At 45.1% G+C, this 19,007-nt stretch overlaps 1 protein-coding gene across 5 annotated transcripts in view; it reads left to right on the top strand.

Moving 5' to 3' along the window:
- The first annotated feature begins 9,517 nt into the window (after positions 1-9,517).
- The window catches only part of RALGAPB (Ral GTPase activating protein non-catalytic subunit beta), a 105,954-nt gene continuing 96,464 nt past the window's right edge, over positions 9,518-19,007 (top strand). For 3 of the 5 annotated variants that reach the window (XM_058432771.1, XM_058432770.1, XM_058432769.1), the window contains exon 1: positions 10,093-10,262. In XM_058432771.1, the coding sequence (XP_058288754.1) occupies positions 10,254-10,262 (9 nt within the window). In that variant the 5' untranslated portion in view covers positions 10,093-10,253. Of the gene's footprint in view, positions 9,745-10,091; positions 10,263-19,007 lie in introns of those variants that run through there. The other 2 variants (XM_032141899.2, XM_058432768.1) reach the window with 2 other exon arrangements.

Here is a 19,007-nt window from a genome sequence, read left to right as displayed (position 1 = left end):
GAGTTTGAGACCAGCGTGGCCAACATGGTAAAACCCTGTCTCTACTAAAATTATAAAAATTTGCCAGGCGTGGTGGCACGAGTCAGGAGGGCTCCTCAGGAGGCTGAGGCAGGGGAATCACTTGAACCCGGGAGGTAAAGGTTGCAGTAAGCTGAGATCTTGCCACCACTGCACTCCAATCTGGGCAACAGAGCAAGACTCTATCTCAAAAAAAAAAAAAAGAAAAAAAAAAGGAAAGATGACTGCAATATGTCACTACAATGTAAAGTCTAAATAAAAACAAAACAAACGTTAAAAATACTCAGACCTGAAGGATAATGAAAATACTGTATTATCAAAACTTGTATCATGTATAGCTAAAACAGTACATAGGAGAAATTTATAGCCTCAAATGCTTTCATTGGGAAAGAATTTCCCACCAGTAAGGGAGTGTGTGACTCATTACACAGGTTAGATGGAAGTTCAGAGAGTTCTCCCCAGTGTCTTTGGCATTTCTCCAGGATTTTTGCAGCACTCCGAGGGAATCAGAGCCCCAGTAACTACTGAGATTGAATGAGCCACTAGTGCAGTACAATGCAGACACAGAACAGATTATATTTTATTCCACAAAGAAAAGGAATGAGATCTTTTCCCATCTTAGCTTTGTGAAATAAGTTCCATTTCCATTGGAGGTGCTGAAGGAAATCAGGTTTTATGTCACGTTTTATTTAGATCTGCTAGAGAGACTGTGTTTTGTTTTTCTTTTTTTTTTTTTTTCTTTTTTTGGTTGGTTGTTTTTGAGACAGGGTCTCCTCTGTTGCCCGGGCTGGAATGCAGTGGTGCAATCACAACTCACTGCAGCCTCAACCTCCACTCAGCAATCCTCCTGCTTCAGCCTCCCAAGTAGCTGGGATCACAGGCACATGCCACCATGCCCAGCTAAGGGTTTCACCATGTTGCCTAGGCTGATCGCGAATTCCTGGGCTCAAGTGTCAGACCCACCTCGGCCTCCCAAAGTGTGGGGATTATAGGCGTGAGCCACTGCACCCAGCCTGTTTTGTTTGGGGCAAGGGTTTTAACATTAAAATATGTGTGTGTGTGTGTGTGTGTGTGTGTGTGTGTGTGTGTGTGTGTGTGTATACACACACATATATGTATATATACGTATATATATATACGTATATATATATTGACTGTGTGTGGTGGTGCACACCTGTAATCCCAGCACTTTGGGAGGCCAAGGCAGGCTGATGGCTTGAGCTCAGGAGTTCAAGACCAGCTAAGCAACATAGTGAGATCCTATCTCTAAAAAAAATACAAAAAGGCCAGGCACGGTGGCTCACGCCTGTAATCCCAGGACTTTGGGAGGCTGAGGTGGGCAGATCACGAGGTCAGCAGTTCGAGACCAGCCTGGCCAGCATGGTGAAACCCCATCTCTACTAAAAATACAAAACAGCCGGACATGGTGGCACACATCTGTAATTCCAGCTACTCAGGAAGCTGAGGCAGGAGAATAGCTTGAACGCAGGAGGTGAAGGTTGCAGTGAGCCAAAATTGTGCCACTGCACTCCAGCCTGGGCAACAGAGCAAGACTCCGTCTCAAAAAAAAAAAAAAAAAAGCCGGGTATTGTGGTGCCTGTACCTGTATTTGCAGCTACTTGGGAGGCTGAGGTGGGAGGATTGCTTAAGCCCGGGAGGTTGAGGTTGCAGTGAGCCAAGATTTCACCACTGCACTCCAGTCTGGGTGACAGAGCAAAACCCTGTCTCAAAAAAGAAAAAATACTGTCCCTGCCAAATCCAAGACAGACAGCTTTTCTTTTTCTTTTCTTTTCTTTTTTGTTTCTTAGAGACAGAGTCTCACTCTGTCGCCCAGACTGGAGTGCAGTGGTGTGATCTCAGCTCACTGCAACCTCTACCTCCCTGGTTCAAGTGATTCTCATGCCTCAGCCTCCCAAGTAGTTGGGATTACAGCCAGTTGCCACCATGCCCAACTAATTTTTGTATTTTTAGTAGGGACGGGCTTTCACCATGTTGGCCAGGCTGGTCTCAAACTCCTGGCCTCAAGTGATCTGCCTGCCTCGGCCTCCCAAAGTGCTGGGATTACAGGCGTGAGCCACCGTGCCCGGGTCAGACAGCTTTTCTATAGTGAAACAAGTCACACAGGAATATAAATGTGACCATTTTCTCTGGCAAATATCTAAGTAACTTTAAGGTTTGTCGGCTCCTGTGTCATAGGTGTTGCCATGTGTGCTACCTTTTTCAGAAGGCCCCACTTTCCTTGCAAACCTCTCTCCATCTCTAATAGGCCCTGTATGGGCTCTGCTGTCTCAGTTTTAACTGTCTTCTGCTTGACGTGAGTTCAGCCTGGGGATATAAAGCTTTGCAGAGCCAATGCCTTTGCATTATTCCCCGAAAGCTTGACTAGGGAGGCCAATCATTATGGGCCAGGGTGGGATTCCTTGAACTCTCTTGGAATGGGCTCACCAAGGACTACCCTTGTTTCTAGGAAAACCTATCATTTTCTTTCCTTTAAATTAAGCGTTTTCAGTGTCACTGGCTCAGCCAAGCATCCCTCGCATTTCTACTTCTCAACCATAGGTGAGTGGTGCTTCCATGAGTTGTGCAGTACACAACCTGCACAGCCATATGTGGCAGTTGTGCAGGGGTGGCAGTTCTGCCTACCCTCAGTGGAAGATGGATGGGGATTTGTTCTAAGGTAAACCTGGGATGCATTCCTCACATATGCAAGAAAGCTGAGTGAGCGTAAAATTAGAAGTCCGTAGATGGAGAGAGGCAGAGAAACAGGACGGGGAGTCCCAATGGAATTCCACTCCCTGGTGTTGTCTTGCAAGTCTGACTTGATCTCTGCCCTCCCCCTCATTTGATTATGTAAGCTTTCCAATCAATATTACTCTTTATTTATTTCTTTTTAGCATAAGTTAGGTTTCTGTCACCAACGCATTCTGGCTAAAAGCCTGAGTCTTTTCCTTAACTTGCCCCAAATGGCCAGTTATTATGGAATTCCACTGGGTTTTGGCTGTTGGATGAGGCACTGCGGGTATTTTGCTTATCCAGGTTGACTTTCCCATCTGTGACACTGGCCTACCTAATGAGGGATTCCAGCAAACAGGGTGGCATGCTGAGTTCTCAAAATAAACATGTATGGCAGCCTTTGCACACAGTATTCAGAAAACAATCCATTATCAATGGCTTGCCCTTATTTTTTGGTCCCTAAATGTATTTCCTGGCATTAAAAATAAAACAGCAGGTATGCTCCCTCCAAGGAGAAGTGTGTGTGTAAATTGGGCCTTTTCTACTGGAGGGGGTGTTCTGGGGTACAAGTGAAGGCCCAGTGAGGGCTCAGGCTGACAATCAGGACTACTTGGAAAATAGTGTTCTCAAGAGTGGAGGAAGTGGGCTCAAAGGAGCTTCAGGAGACTATAGGGGGAAGCGCAGGACACCAGCCAAGGCAGTCCTGCAGGGTGCAAGGCCCAGGACCAAGATTTTTGGCATGGCCCCTGTCTCTTTCTATTCTAGTCCAGGAACCATCTCTTCATCTTTTTTCTGTTTGTTTTTTTTAATGTAAAATGTGCCATTCCTGCTTACTCTTATATTCTCATGACAAAAAAAGGTACATTGTTTGGAACCTGTTACTATTGAAGATCTTGCTTTTGCAGTTCCCTAATACATTTATTTAATGCTGGATATATCATTATGTACGATGCTATATCATCCATGGGTGGCTGACTTGTTCTCAAAGATAGTTACTGTGCCTTACTGATGAGAACTACAAATATAAATGTTGCCCAGAGTGTGCAGGAAAATGTGCATGATAATTTATTTTCTGGTCGTGTTAAATTTACCATTGGGAATTTTTTTCTGCAATGTAGGACAACACCTCTTCCAACTGTGTCTTGACCTCTTGAGGCCCAAATCGCTGCATTCCTATAATGTGGTTGCTTTCAATGATGACTGCACCCCTGCCTTCCACATGCCACCATTAGCAGGGAGCACAGCAAGGGGCCTGTGAGCAGAGTGAGAAGAGCAAGCTCATTTAAGCAAAATACTTCCATCTCTTATTCTCCATGGCTTAAGACCAATGAGAGAATAATGTCATCACATCAACTGGAGGCGTGAAAGTACATCAATGGGAGGTGTATGTTGGTGTTGGGGAGCAACATCTCAAAAATCCTTGGTGGATGTTATGGACTGAATATGTGTTCCCCCCACCTCCTGGCCCCAAATTCATATGCTGAAGCCCTAACCTCCAATGTGATGGTATTAGGAGGTGGGGCTTTGGGAGGTAATTAGGTTTAGATAAGGTCGTGAGGGTGGAACCCCCATGATAGGTTTGTTTGTTTGTTTGTTTATTTATTTATTTATTTGAGATGGAGTCTTGCTACCTCTATCGCCCAGGCTGGAGTGTAGTGGCACAATCTCGGCTCACTGCAACCTCAGCCTCCCAGGTTCAAGCAATTCTCCTGTCTCAGCCTCCCGAGTAGCTGGGATTACAGGCGTGCGCCCCCATGCCTGGCTAATTTTTGTATTTTTTTTTGTTTGTTTTTGAGATGGAGTCTCACTCTGTCGCCCAGGCTGGAGTGCAGTGGTGCAATCTTGGCTCACTGCAAGCTCCACCTCCTGGGTTCACGTCATTCTCCTGCCTCAGCCTCCCGAGTAGCTTGGACTACAGGCATCTGCCACCATGCCCAGCTAATTTTTTTGTATTTTTAGTAGAGACTGGGTTTCACCATGTCAGCCAGGATGGTCTCGATCTCCTGATCTCATGATCCGCCCGCCTCAGCCTCCCAAAGTGCGGGGATTACAGGCGTGAGCCACTGCACCCGGCCTAATTTTTGTATTTTTAATAGAGACAGGGTTTTGCCTGTTGGCCAGGCTGGTCTCCTGACCTCAAATGATCAGCCTGCCTGGGCTTCCCAAAGTACTGGGATTACACGCGTGAGCCACTGTGCCCAGCAGGGTTTAATGCCTTTATAAGAAGCAGAAGAGACGCCAAAGCTTCCTCTCTCCAATACAGGAGGACATAGCGAGAAGGCAAGTGGGGAAGAGGGCCCTCCCAGGAACCAAATAGGCCAGCACCTTGATCTTGGACCTCCCAGCCTCCACAGCTGTGGGAAATAAACATCTGTTGTTCACACTGTGGTACCCAGGCTGTAGTATTTTGTTATAGCAACCTGAGGAGACTAAGACAGAGGAGATAGACATGGCCAATCCTGGAGGACAGACTGACAGGTGATCCGGAGTCTGCCAAAGCGGTGAGGTGACTGCCCTGGAGTCAGCTGGGGAAGGGGTGCACAGGTAAAGGATGCCTGCCACACGTATCCCCCTCCCCAAGATCACCCTGGCTGCAATAAGCCAGAGGTGGTACTCTGGTCTGAAGACAGAGGTACAAGCCAAGGCATATACCCACTCAGGCAGCTCAAGCACAAGCATTTACAGAGCCCAGACCCTTGAACTCGTGCTGTGTCCAAGTGAGTGAAAGTTACCCCAAATCAGCATGTCAACACCATTTCTGACAGCCTAATCTCATGTAACCTGGTGAAAGAAATTCTACACCAGCCAGCAGGAGTGAGCTGCTTGCAAGGCTGCTCTCAGAACCAGATCTGGCCATGATGACTCCATAAACATGAATTCTGGAGCTTCTCAGGGCATCTGGCTGACCCTACATATGTGTGAGAGATGGGTAGGGGTAAGAGAGAGAGGGTTGGAGAGAACCCTGAAGAGGGGAAATGGCAAGTGGGACCCACAGGGAACAGACTTGTTCTGGAGCTCGATTGCCTTACTTAGATGGCACCACTCACCCTAGCTAGTCCCAACCACTGGAGAGAGACTTAGAAAATTTCAAGGTAGAAAATTGTGGTCAACAAGAGTCACATGGGATCTGGTCTAGACAGAGACACCCTTCCTAAATGGCATTGCTAGCCCCAGAAGGGCACTTAAAAACTTTTGAGGAATACAGTCCAAAGTGCAGGACCCTCTTAAGGCACAGGGTCTGGCACAAGGGGCCTCACTTGCCTGAATCTAATGGTGTTACTACCATCAACCACTGGATACTATCCACTAAGACTTAACAGTAGGAGCAAGAAGGTGGGTTCAGCACTGAGCCAATGAAGTTTCTATCAGTCCCCTCATCCATCCATCCATCCATCCATCCATCCATCCATCCATCCAACACATGTTCATTGAGCACTTACACCATGCCAGTGTTGTGTTAGGTTCAGGAGAAAAAGCAATGGGTCTGACCAACGGCTTCTACCCCAAGCTGGTACTGCACAATTAAAAAAGAAGGAAAAATAAAACAAGAAAAAAATGGCCACAGACATATCTCACATACAGCTGTTCATTTACAAACTTTTCTCAATTATGGTTCTTGAAAAGTGTTCCAATTACTGCGACTGTGTACAATTTAACCCAAAACTTAGTGGTTGGGGTAAATGACAATATTTATTTTACTCATGAATCTGCTATATGGACTGCTCAATATTTTTCATGGATCTGCATCTCTTATGGGCTGCTCTCAATAGGGTTAGTTTGTCCCTGCTCAGCTTGGTGTCAGGTTGGGATGGAGGCTTGAAGCCTGGGGCCTGGAATCATCTGAAGGCTTCCTCACTCATATGTTTGGCTATTGATGCTGTCACCAGAAACTTAGCTAGGGCTGGTAGCTGGAACACCTCTTCATGTTTTCTTTATATGGCTTGGGCTTCCTCCCAGCATGGTGGCTGGGGTCCAAGAGTGAGCATTGTGATAGGGAGCAAGCCAGGTAGAAGCTGTGTCTTCTTTATGACCTAGCCCCAGAAATCACATAGCATCACTTTTGCCCTGTTGGTTGGAATGGTCACAGACTCAGCCAGACTCAAGGAGAAGGAACATCAATCCCACTTCTCAGTGGGAGGAGTGTCAGTTACATCGTAAGGAGAATCATGGGATGGTTCATATAGATTACTTTATAGCATCTCCCAGAATGATGCTTTCAGGATAAATAACACAAAACAGACTGGTGTAGTCATCTTTGGAAAAAAGTCTGTCACAAAAGCTTATACCGCTGCTCCTCTTTTTTCCAATTCTGTGCCTTTCCAAACATACTATACAAAATGATATTTTGACATTACAGTTTCAGACGAAGACATTCCCCAATTTAGTCGATGTTTCTAGTTAGAGATCATGCCGTGGAACAAATTTGAATTGTGCACTATGTTTGGAGAATCCAGAATGTTTTACTGTGTCTAGCATCTCATGTGTCTCTTAAGTTTATTGTACATATGTGCTTTTCTCAAATGTTTCAAAGTGTCCTAATGTTTAGTCTTTAATTTTCCCTCGAGGTATATGTGTGTGTGTGTGTTTTATTTTTATGTTTGTTTAAGTGAAGCCCTCAAAAGTTTTAAAAAATTAGCAAAGAGTGCAGAAAAAACATATCTTTTATGCCAGCCACAGTGATGTGTGCCTTTAGTTCCAGCTACTTGGGAGGCTGAGGCAGGTGGATCGCTTGGGCCTGGGAGTTTGAAGCCAGCCTGGGCAACATAGCGAGGCCCTGTGTCTTAAAAAAACAAACTATCATTTAGAGAACCACTCACTTGCATCTCTCCTCCACCAACTTGCACCTAATATTAAATCTTGTCTTTCTGTCCAGAGCAGTAAGTCTTACTGCCTTATATTTTATGTAAAAACCATATTTTAAGCAAAATTATTTATTGTTTGTATAATTTTCTGTTGCATCAATATATTTTTTCTGTTAAAAATATTTAGGTGCCTTAGGCTGGAATTGAACACAATTCTGCCCATTTTAATTAATGGGAAAAATTTAACAGCTTTCCATTTAGAAGCAGAATTTCAGGAATGAATTGAAATCACTAGGAGGGTGATAGCTGTATTTTCATCATCTCCCCAAGGGCTTTTGGACAGCTTTCCCATCCTCTGTGCCTGTCACTTTTCCAATTCCCATCACTCGTTGTTCTTCCAGTTAGTCACCCCTCCCTTGTCTGTTACAGGTGTTCAGTATTAATCGTGTTAGAATGCATCTGGTTGCAAGTAACAGAAAACAAACTCTGGTATACATAAGATCCCTCATCCCCGTAAGACAGGAAGGTAGTACAGGGTTTGTGTAGCTGCTTGAGTATGACTTAAACAAACAGGCTCCTGTCTTTCTGCTCCACCTTCCTTAGCACAGCCCTCCTCATGGCCTCTAGGCTGCTGTGCCCCCAGGTGTTACCCACTTCCAAGCATGAAGCAGGGGAAAAGTGAAGGACATAAACTTCTCCAAGGGAAGAAGGGAAGGTCTCCTTTGATACTTCTGCCTACATCTTAGTGGCCAGGACTTTGTCTCACTGCCACCCTTAGCAGCAAAGAAAGTTGAGAGCTGTGTGCTTTGCTTTTCAGCCCCTGTAGTATAGAAAGGCAAGGGAGTGGTTGAAAAAGATCTTAAGTTAGCCAACTACATAATTTGTCACACTGTGTTTAATTGAAATGTATTGCTCGGATCCACAGTGTCCTGGACATAGCCTCGTTCCTGTCCTAGCACATTCTTACCCTCCTTTTCCCTCTTCCTTCCTGTAGCTATTTTCCTGGGGGGTGAGGTGTGGTCTTGAGGAAACACTCTTCAGTTTTACTCTTATCACTCATTCCTCCATAGTCTCTTCTGAGGTGAGGGGTCAGAATCTTCTTTGCTCCCTTCTGCTTTTCAAACAACCGTGCCTTCACCTCTACTCAACACCCTGACCCCTCCTCCCTCTCTCAATACCCAAGGTCAGTCTCAAGGCCAGGTCCTCCGTGAAGAATTCCACCATCCCTCCCTCCTCTTCTTTCTCAGTCCAAGTTTCCTACTTTAGACTCTCAAAGCACTTAAGCTGTACCTCTCCAGTGGTATTATTTTCTTCGTTGAAGTGAAAGCAAATTATTGAAAGGGGTACTGTTTACAAAATGTCTGGCGCATTGCAGGTACTCGAAGTAGTATCTCTTACTATTATTATTACTGTCTTATCTCGATCAGATTCAGCTCTTTAATGAGAGGCTCTAAATCTTATGTTCGATTCACCTTTGTAACCCACACTGGGCCTGGAATAGAGCACTGTTCGTAACTAATGCTGTGCCCGTGTAATATGACGGCGGCGAGCAAAGGGCATCATTTCAGAGGAAGAGTGCTGTAATGGTGGGATATGAGAAATTCCTAGAACCTGGGTGGGAGCCAGAATCTTGCAAAGAAGCCCCTTATCCGTCTGCACCGAAAGCAGGCAGAGTGGATGCCGTAAGATTCCTAAGGACGCAGGTGGAGCGCCTCCTCCGTGCCGCGATGAGGTAGGTGCATCCGTCACTTCACTCCTCCCTCTCCACTTTATCCGGAAAGGGAGGAACGGAATGCGACCCGCGCGGCGATCTGGGATAGCTGCGCAGGCGCAGCTTCCGGCTCTGTGTCTCGGGAATTATTTGACGCCACCGGTTCAGCCCCGCAGAAAGCACTGATTAGGCGCACTGCGCACGCGCAGTGGCCCACTTGGCTGGGGAGTTATTTGACGCCGCCGCCCCTGGCAGTCGGAAGTTGCCTGAGCAGATCCCAGCCGGCTGGCCCGACTGGCCTTCGTCGTCCCTTGGCGCCCTGGGAGAGTCGCTGACGGGTGGACTGACGGACCGCCTGAGGACGGCCGGCCAGGGCGGTGAAAGCGCCAGCCCTATGGCGCGGGTCGCGTGAGGCGGAAGGCCGAGGACGGCCGGCGGCGGCGCCCGCCCCGGCGATGCGGGCCCCGCCCGTCGCCTCAGGTAACCGGGCAGCCGGCCCCGCCGCGGCCGGACCCTCCCCTCTCCTTCTCTCTCTTCCCCTCCCGGCGGTCAAGGGACCGCTGAGGCTTGTTTCTCGGCTCTGGGTGCTCCAGGGGCCCGGCCTTTGGAAGCGCATCTGCAAATTTTTGGGAGACCCACGGGGGCGGGGAAAGCTTGGCCCTGGAGTGGGCGGCTGCTGTCGCGTCTGTGTAAACCCGGTCTAATCCTTGGGAGCTACCCCAGCCGGGCGAAGCTCTCTCCTGGCAACCTGGGGGAGGGGGCGGGTCTGGAGCGAAGCGAGACAACTCCCGCAAAGAATTTGGTTCAGCAGAAAGGTTAGGCGAGTTGCTGCCGCCCAGTGGGGACGATGTTGCCCATTGCACAGTGACACTCTGATGAGGAAGAGTTGATGATGAGAGTAAACAGCTAACCCCCATTAAGCGCTTCTTATCCGCCAGGCATCATGCCCAGGACATTATGTTCTCCACGTCTAACTTCACAGCAACCCTATGTATGAGGTAGGATTATTGTCCCCATTTTACTGACGAGGCCACTGAGTCCCTGGGTGGTTGGGTGACTTAATTACCCAAGGTCACATAAGCTAGTAATTTGAACCGAAGCATCCAACTCCAGAGACCCAAGTGCTTAACAGTTAGGGCAGTGGCTGTCCAACTTTGCTACACTATACAATCACCTGGGGGAACTTGTAAAGGTTTCTGATGCCCATGTGGCATCCCACACCAAAACAATCAGAATGTCTGGAGTTGAAAGCCAGACTTCAATATATTTTTTTAAAGATGCCCAAGTGATTCCAGCCTGCAGCAAAGTTTGGGAACCGCATGTAATTTGATAATTCTGCATCTCAAAAAGCATCTCTGTTTCTCCAGCTTAAGTGTGCGGGAGAATTGTCTGGGAGCTTGTTGAACTTGCAAGTTCCACCCGCAGAGATCTTTAGGTTCACTGACCACTACACCTTGTGAAAGACTGTTAGGGGTGGGATTCTCTGCAGTGATTCTGAGTCATCTGGAACATTTAAAATGTATGCATCTTATGCAAACTGCTCGTTTGCAATTTTCCTAAATATACAATACTTATAGGTGTAGCGTCTCTAACCTCTGGGTCATTTTTGCATATGCTGGTCGTCTGCCTAGACCATTCTCTGAACGTTCTGGCCATCCCACCCAAACGCATACACTTCTCCTCTCTCCTATATACATATACACACCCTTTTTTTTTCTTTCTTTTTTTTAGACAGAGTCTTGCTCTGTTGCCCAGGCTGGAATGCAGTGGCATGATCTTGGCTCACTGCAACTTCCGCTTCCTGAGCTCAAGCAGTCCTCCCACCTCAGCCTCCCAAGTAGCTGGGACTACCACGCCTGCCTAATTTTTTAATTTTTTTTGTAGAGATGGGGTTTCTCCATGTTGCCCAGGCTGGTCTCAAACTCCTGGGCTGAAGCAGTCCGCCCACTATGGCGTGCCATAGTGGTAGGATTACAGATGTAAGCCACCGTGCCAGGCCTACATACCCTTTTCTTTCTGTCTCTGGCTGCATTAGCTTTAAGCATTCCCTTCAAGATACTTCTGTCCCTGACCCCTACCCACCTTGAGTCCTTCCAATTTGCTCTTTAGGAACATCATAGTGAAACTTATCAGTTATTTTTCTGAGTTGTAGTTCTATCCCTACTTCTAGATTATGAGAAGCTTTAGGGCAGGGACTATGTTTTCTTCATCTCTGTATTCCTTCCGGTGCTTTGACATACAGACTCACAAAGCTTTTACTCAGTGGAAGGTTTGGGTCCTTATGTCATAGCTAGATCATGTCGTGAACAGATTCTTCTCTATTTCCATTTTTGTAAAAGATGTGTGGTAGTTCCCAGCTTATAGAGTTTTGTTCTTTTTGCTTAGGAATGAATATTCTAGTTACGTTCAGTAATTTGTCCAGCCGTTGAACACACACATTGAGATCTTACCAATTGCAAGGCACTCTGTAACTAACCATGTGCAATCAACATTGTTTGATTTTTAATGTCTGATTCTATCACAATCAGACGCAATCATGTCTGTAGGGAAAGTCTTTTTATTACTGTTAGACCTTTGCATGTGTTCCCTACTTCATTGTCCAAAAAAGTGTTTAGTTGTCATCCACTAAATGCCACTGCCTTGTTGGTATTTGGTAAATACAAGCAGATGGGATTGCCATTGGTAATGGTTGGTCCTGTTCACCGGGAGAGATGACGTTAAGTACTTAATTAAGAGTAAAATCATGATGTCACAGAAATTGACAAATTTAGCACATATTTATTGCAGAATGCCTGAACTGCCATTGCCCCATTTGCCGTATTTACAAGTTTAAAGGAAGGCAGAACAATAATTCAGATTGGATTTGTTCTTGGTTGGTCTTAAAACCGTGTAAGGATTTGCAAAAGTTAGTGAATATGTGTGTGAAGGTCATTATGAAGAGGTTTTTGGACAGTAAAGATTTTTTTTTGTATAGCAGTTAAACATGACAAAGTATGTAGACTGAATTAAAAACACATTTCATAAAATATTCTTTCTTTCTTTTTTTTTTTTTTTTTGAGATGCAGTCTCGCTCTGTCCCCCAGGCTGGAGTGCAGTGGCGCAATCTCGGCTCACTACAACCTCCGCCTCCTGGGTTCAAACGATTCTCCTGTCTCAGCCTCCTGAGTAGCTGGGACTATAGGCGCCCACCACCACACCTGGCTAATTGTTTTGTATTTTTAGTTGAGAGGGGGTTTCGCCATGTTGGCCAGGTTCGTGTCGAACTCCTGACCTTAAGTGATCTGCCTGCTTAGTCCTCCCAAAGTGCTGGGATTACAGGCATGAGCCACTGTCCCCGGCCCATAAAATATTCTTTATAAGGATTGTTATAGAAAAATTTTCTTGGTTCCGTTTTGTATTATTTGGTCAGTTTTTAGGCTTAGCACTAATAGAAACTGATGGGACAACTTATGTTAAATTCAGATACTTAAGAAACTTGTCCTTGTGTGTCTGATCAGATGTGGACACAGTATCCAGTTCTTGCTTTAGCACATGGAAGAAACTCAATCTTTAAGGCTGAAGTTTTAAGTCTGTAGTTGTGCCCCAAAGTAAGGGTGAAAAATTCCACATGCTCAGAGAACAAAAGTGACTCTAATCATGATAGCTTGGGACCTAGAAATGGATTCTTTTTTTTTTTTTTTTTTTTTTTTGAGACGGAGTCTCGCTGTCGCCCAAGCTAGAGTGCAGTGGCGTGATCTCAGCTCACTGCAGGCTCTGCGCCCCGGGGTTCATGCCATTCTCCTGCCTCAGCCTCCTGCGTAGCTGGGACTACAGGCGCCCGCCACCTCGCCCGGCTAATTTTTTGTATTTTTAGTAGAGACGGGGGTTTCATCATGTTAGCCAGGATGGTCTCGATCTCCTGACCTCGTGATCCGCCCGCCTCGGCCTCCCAAAGTGCTGGGATTACAGGCGTGAGCCACCGCGCCCGGCCGAAATGGATTCTTTTTAATACGAGGTACTCATCGGTGTTAGCAGGTGTGTTTCCTGACATGCGCAAAGACTTTTTGGGCAGAATGCTTGATTTTCTTTGGTGCGAGATGATTTAAGTTTTAAAATTAAGGTGCGTGGAGTTTCATTCTAACTTTTTATAGATGCGGAAAGTAACTTGGCCAAGGCTACATGGTTAGCTTCTAGCACCTCCAGGACTAGAAAGCAGGCCTTCCTCTGGACGGTGTCCCCTTTCACCCCCGACCCCTTCCCCGTGAGAAAGGTTGTCTTGTGTGTTGTTGTGTTGTGTTTGCATGTCTGTGTGTGCATGGGATAGGGAAGGGGAGAGAGTGATCTGCTATGTTTGAGAAGCTCAATTAGATATCTAGAGGCCCCTCGACTTATGATGGGATTACTTCCCAATAAACCTATCAAAGTTGAGAAGGTCGTAAGCCAAAAATGCATTTAATATACCTACTGAACAGAATAGCTTAGCCTCGTCTACCTTAAACATGCTCAGAACATTTACATTAGCGTACAGTTGGGCAAAATTGTCTAGCTCAAAGCCTATTTTATAATAAAGTGTTGAATATTTCATGTAATTGAATACTGTACTGAAAGTGAAAAACAATGGTTATGTGGATAATCAAAGTATGGTTTTTACTGAATGCATATCGCTTTCACACCCTGGTACAGTTGAAAATCCTAAGTTGAGGATAGTGAGTACTTGGTGTGTGGAATGCACTTAGCTATATAAACTGGGAATACAAAGATAAATAAGGCACGGCCCCTGTCCTCAAGAAGTCTAATCAAAGTTATAATAAAATAATAGTGTAGTATCTGAAGCAGCTCTGTCAAATAGAATTTTCTGCAATTGTGGAACTAAATCTTATCTGCTCTAATATGGTAGCCACTGGCCACATGTGACTCATAAGCACTTAAAATGACTAGCGTAACTAAAGAAGTGATGTTTGATTCAAATAGTTTAAACTTAAAACTATTAAAATTAAAAGTTTTTAAAATTTAAATAGTTACATGAGATAGCTGCTGTATTGGACAGAGGTCTGTTTTATGCCTCAGAGAAGGTCTGAGGCATAAAAGATGAGAACTGTGGTGGTGCTGGTAGGGGGCAGACAGGGTATTCAAATGTTCTTTGGGTAGCTTACCAAAAACTACCGTTTTCCATGTTTTGGGAGAGATGCAGGCAGAACCTGTCTTTGTTTCCTGTAATTCAGGTGTTTGATAGGATCTCTAATAGCATCTGGTACATAGGTGAATACATTCCTTTTTTGCCAGCTTTATTGATGTTTGCCTTATGGGGTCAATGGGACTGCAACAGAGATACGAAGTATAGTCCCTTCCTTTATTAGTCATGAGATTATATGGATGAATTTGGTGCACCTTAAAAAAGCACAGTTTATTTATTTACTCAGTGTTTTGGCACCCTGTATCCTATTTTTCCCAAGAGAAATAGGCATGTCTTATAATGTGTACCTTCCATTGGTACATTTCAAAGTATGTCAACTTAGGTTGCTTTATTTGATCCTTCTCCCAGGTCACTCTAGATAGCACTGCAGGTATTCTCCCGTTTTACAGATGAGGAAACTATGACAAAGAAATGCCAGGTCGCTGGGTGCGGTAGCTGACTTGTAAACCCAACACTTTGGGAGGCCGAGGTGGGAGGATTGCTTGAGCCCAGGAGTTTGAGGCCAGCCTGGGCAGTATAATGAGACTTTGTTTCTATAAAAATTTTTCTAAAAATTAGCGGAGCATGGTGACACACACCTGTGGTCTCAGTTACTTGGGAGGCTGAGTGGGAGGATTACTTAAGCCTGGGAGGCAGAGGCTGCTGTGAGCCGAGATCGGGCCACTGCACTCTAGCCTGGGCGACAGAGTGAGACCTTGTCTTAAAAAGAGAAATGCCAGTTGACTTATCCAAAGTCATATGGTGAGATATGGAGTCAGGACAAAGGGAAGTAGCGTTGGACTTTGAGGCAAGAGGTGGAGTTTCTTGTCCCAGATCTGCTGTTACTTGATGTGATCCTGAGCAAGCCATAGCTTTACTTTGTTTCCATACCTAGTGGTTAGTGACGTCTGTCTTACCTAACCTTCTAGGGTTGTTATTGGAGTAAAATGAAGTAACATGTAAAAGCTCTTTGAAAATGATAAATTATGCAAAGGTACATTGTGCTCAAGCAAGATCCCAAGTAGTTTTTCTTTTTTTTGGGATGGAGTCTCACTCTGTCACCCAGGCTAGAGTGCAGTGGCGTGATCTCAGCTCACTGCAACCTTCGCCTCCCAGGTTCAAGCAATTCTCCTGCTTCAGCCTCCTGAGTAGCTGGGATTACAGGCAGCCGCCACCACACCTGGCTAATTTTTGTATTTTTATTATTACTATTTTTATTTTTTATTTTTGAGACAGAGTTTCGCTCTTGTTGTCCAGGCTGGAGTGCAATTACACCACCTTGGCTCACCGCAGCCTCCACCTCCTGGGTTCAAGTGATTCTCCTCCCTCAGCCTCCTGAGTAGCTGGGATTACAGACATGCGCCACCACGCCCAGCTAATTTTGTATTTTTAGTAGAGATGGGGTTTCTTCATGCCGGTCAGGCTGGTCTCGAACTCCCGACCTCAGGTGATCTGCCCACCTCGGCCTCCCAAAGTCCTGGGATTACAGGCATGAGCCACTGCACCCGGCCAATTTTTGTATTTGTAGTAGAGATGAGGCTTCGCCATGTTGGCCAGGTTGGTCTCAAACTCCTGACCTCAAGTGATCCACCCGCCTTGGCCTCCCAAAGTGCTGGGGCTACAGGTGTGAGCCACCAAGCCCAGCCTCAAGTAGTTTGTTTTGTTGTATTATGCTGCTGTCATAACTCATCAGTTACCATATTGAATACTACTGTACCGTGGTGTCACCTTTGATTTCTCTTGTCTTCCTCACTATGAAACTTTCTCTTGGGCAGCCATTGTGTTTTGTTTATATTTGTATCCCTAAATCCTAGGACAAATTTGACATGTAGCTGGTGTTTAATGTTTGTTTAATGAAATAACTGATGTCTGGATGTACTTTACAAAGTTTTAAAGAATTGTTTTTTGTAATGAGACTTGAAGCTCCTTGGGAACAGGGATGTTGTTTATTTTCTGTGCTTAGTGCATAGAAGGCATGTAATAAATATTGTTTGAATCAATTGATGTAATTAATGTCAGGCTGTGGTCTTAGAGTGTCCACCATTGTATTGATTATTTTGGTAATTTGTCATTTAGACCAGACTTGCATGTTATTTTGCGGTGGTGCTTACAAGCCATAAGCTGTTACCCAGCACACACAACCTCCAGAGAGGATACCTAGAAAATGAGTACGTATAGAGTTGGGAAGGAAATTAAGGGATCTGCAGGGGAGCACTGTTGACTTCTTCCCCTTTTTCCTATCATATTTGCTTCTGGAGCATTGAAGGTAGAGATTTCTCTGCTAGCAGCTCAGGTTGATAGCAGACAGCCAACTGGGGAGGGGACTCAGGATCCCTAATATAGCAGTTGAAGTCCTTAATCATCTAACTTCAGTTATTTCATTATATCTCACTACAGTGCCTGACACCTCCCCATTACCCCCCTGACCACCCTCAACCTTAGCCTATATGGTAGCCACATTGGAGTTTGCTCTTCCACTATCCCTTCAGTGTATCTTGGACACTTCTATCAAATTGCTTTAATGGAAATTTAGTTCCTGATGTGTCGTGCCTGTGATAAGGTTAAACTTTCTTCTTCTTTTTTTTTTGTTTGAGACAGGGCCTTTCTCTGTTACTCAGGCTGGAATGCAGTGGTGCAATCTCGGCTCACTGCATCCTCCACCTCCTGGGTTCAAACGATCATCATGCCTCAGGTTCCCAAGTAGCTGGGATTACAGGTGTGCGCCACCATGCCCGGCTAAGATAAGGTTAAATTTTTGCTCATTTTCTGCCTCCAGTTTTACTGAATTAATTACAAATATTCAATCTGAACATTCAGAATCCTTCAAAATTGGTCATTGCCTACCTTTGAAACCTTACCACCTTCTACATATAGCTTTCTTTCCTTTAGCTCTGGGTTTTCAGTTTCTAGTGCTTTTTTTTTTTTTTTTTTTTTTTTTCTGGAATTTTTTTTTTTTTTTTTTTTTTTTTTTTTTTTTTTTTTGCTACCTGAAGCAAGTTTCCTTTCTTTTATGTATTTTCTTTTCTTTCTTTCTTTTTTTTTTTTGAGATAGAGTCTCGCTCTGTCACCCAGGCTGTAGTGCAGTGGCATGATCTCGGCTCACTGCAACCTCTGCCTCCTGGGTCCAAGCGATTCTCCTGCCTCAGCCTCCTGAGTAGCTGGGATTACAGGCGCATGCCACCATGCCCTGCTAGTTTTTGTATTTTTAGTAGAGATGGGGTTTCACTATGTTGGTCAGCCTGGTCTTGAACTCCTGACCTCAGGTGATTTCACCCGCCTCGGCCTCCCAAAGTGCTGGGATTACAGGTGTGAGCCACCGCATTTGGCTCTTCTATGTATTTTATTCTCTCTTTTATCTGCGCCCCCCGCCAACACCCCCCCCCCCCTTTTTTTTTTTTTTGAGACGGAGTCTCACTCTGTTGCCCAGGCTGGAGTGCAGTGGCACAATCTTGGCTCACTGCAAGCTCCGCCTCCCAGGTTCACACCGTTCTCCTGCCTCAGCCTCCTGAATAGCTGGGACTACAGGCGCGTGCCACCATGCCCGGCTAATTTTTTTTTTGTATTTTTAGTAGAAATGGGGTTTCACTGTGTTAGGCAGGATGGTCTCGATCTCCTGACCTCATGATCTGCCCATCTCGGCCTCCCAAAGTGCTGGGATTACAGGCTTGAGCCACTGCACCGAGCCTCATCTGCCCCTTTACCGTCAGTCTTACCACCTCAATTTTCTTACCTCCGTCAAAATTATACCTTTCCTTCAATGCAATTCATATGCTCTGTATCTATAGTCTTCCCTGATCTTACCCTGTTGTTTTCCAGCTCAGCCTATCTTTCAATCAAAAGTAATCTTTTTCCTTTGAACTTCCATGATGTCTTGCCTATAGTTTTTAAAAAATCACATTCAACATTTTAATGTTCTAACTTATGTTACAGTTATTTATGGTATGTATTAGTCTGTTTTCATGCTGCTGATAAAGACATACCCGAGATTGTGCAATTTACAAAGGAAAGAGGTTTAATGGAGAAATCCTAGTTCCATGTGGCTGGGGAAGCCTCACAATCATGGCGGAAGGCAAGGAAGAGCAAGTCACATCTTACGTGGATGATGGCAGGCAAAGAGAGAACTTGTGCAGGCAAACTCCGGTTTTTAGAAAGCCATCAGATCTCGTGAGATTCATTCGCTGTCATGAGAACAGCGCAGTAAATACTTGCCCCCATAATTCAGTCACCTCCCACAGGGTTCCTCCCATGACATATGGGAATTGTGGGCGTTACAATTCAAGATGAGATTTGAGTGGGGACACAGAGCCAAACCATATCAATGTATAAATCTTAATCTCCTTAATTAAGCCATAAACTCATTGAAAACAGGAACCAAGTCCTATTAGTCTTTCTTCTTCATGGTTTTAACACTGCATTGGACAAAATAGATGGTTAATAGCTGTTTATTGAATAAGTCTACTTGGTGGTCCCTGCCAGTGTCTCTGAATGTTCACATGTATAGTCAGGATACTGACATATACTTACCAATTCTATATCATGAAGATGTAGTAATAAAAACATATTACGTTAAGTTGTACCAACATTTCTACTA

Source organism: Hylobates moloch, unplaced genomic scaffold, assembly GCF_009828535.3.
Source record: "Hylobates moloch isolate HMO894 unplaced genomic scaffold, HMol_V3 SCAFFOLD_21, whole genome shotgun sequence".
Classification (NCBI taxonomy): Eukaryota; Metazoa; Chordata; class Mammalia; order Primates; family Hylobatidae; genus Hylobates; species Hylobates moloch.
Note: the sequence above shows the minus strand (reverse complement) of the source record. Positions and strands in the feature narration are given on the sequence as shown.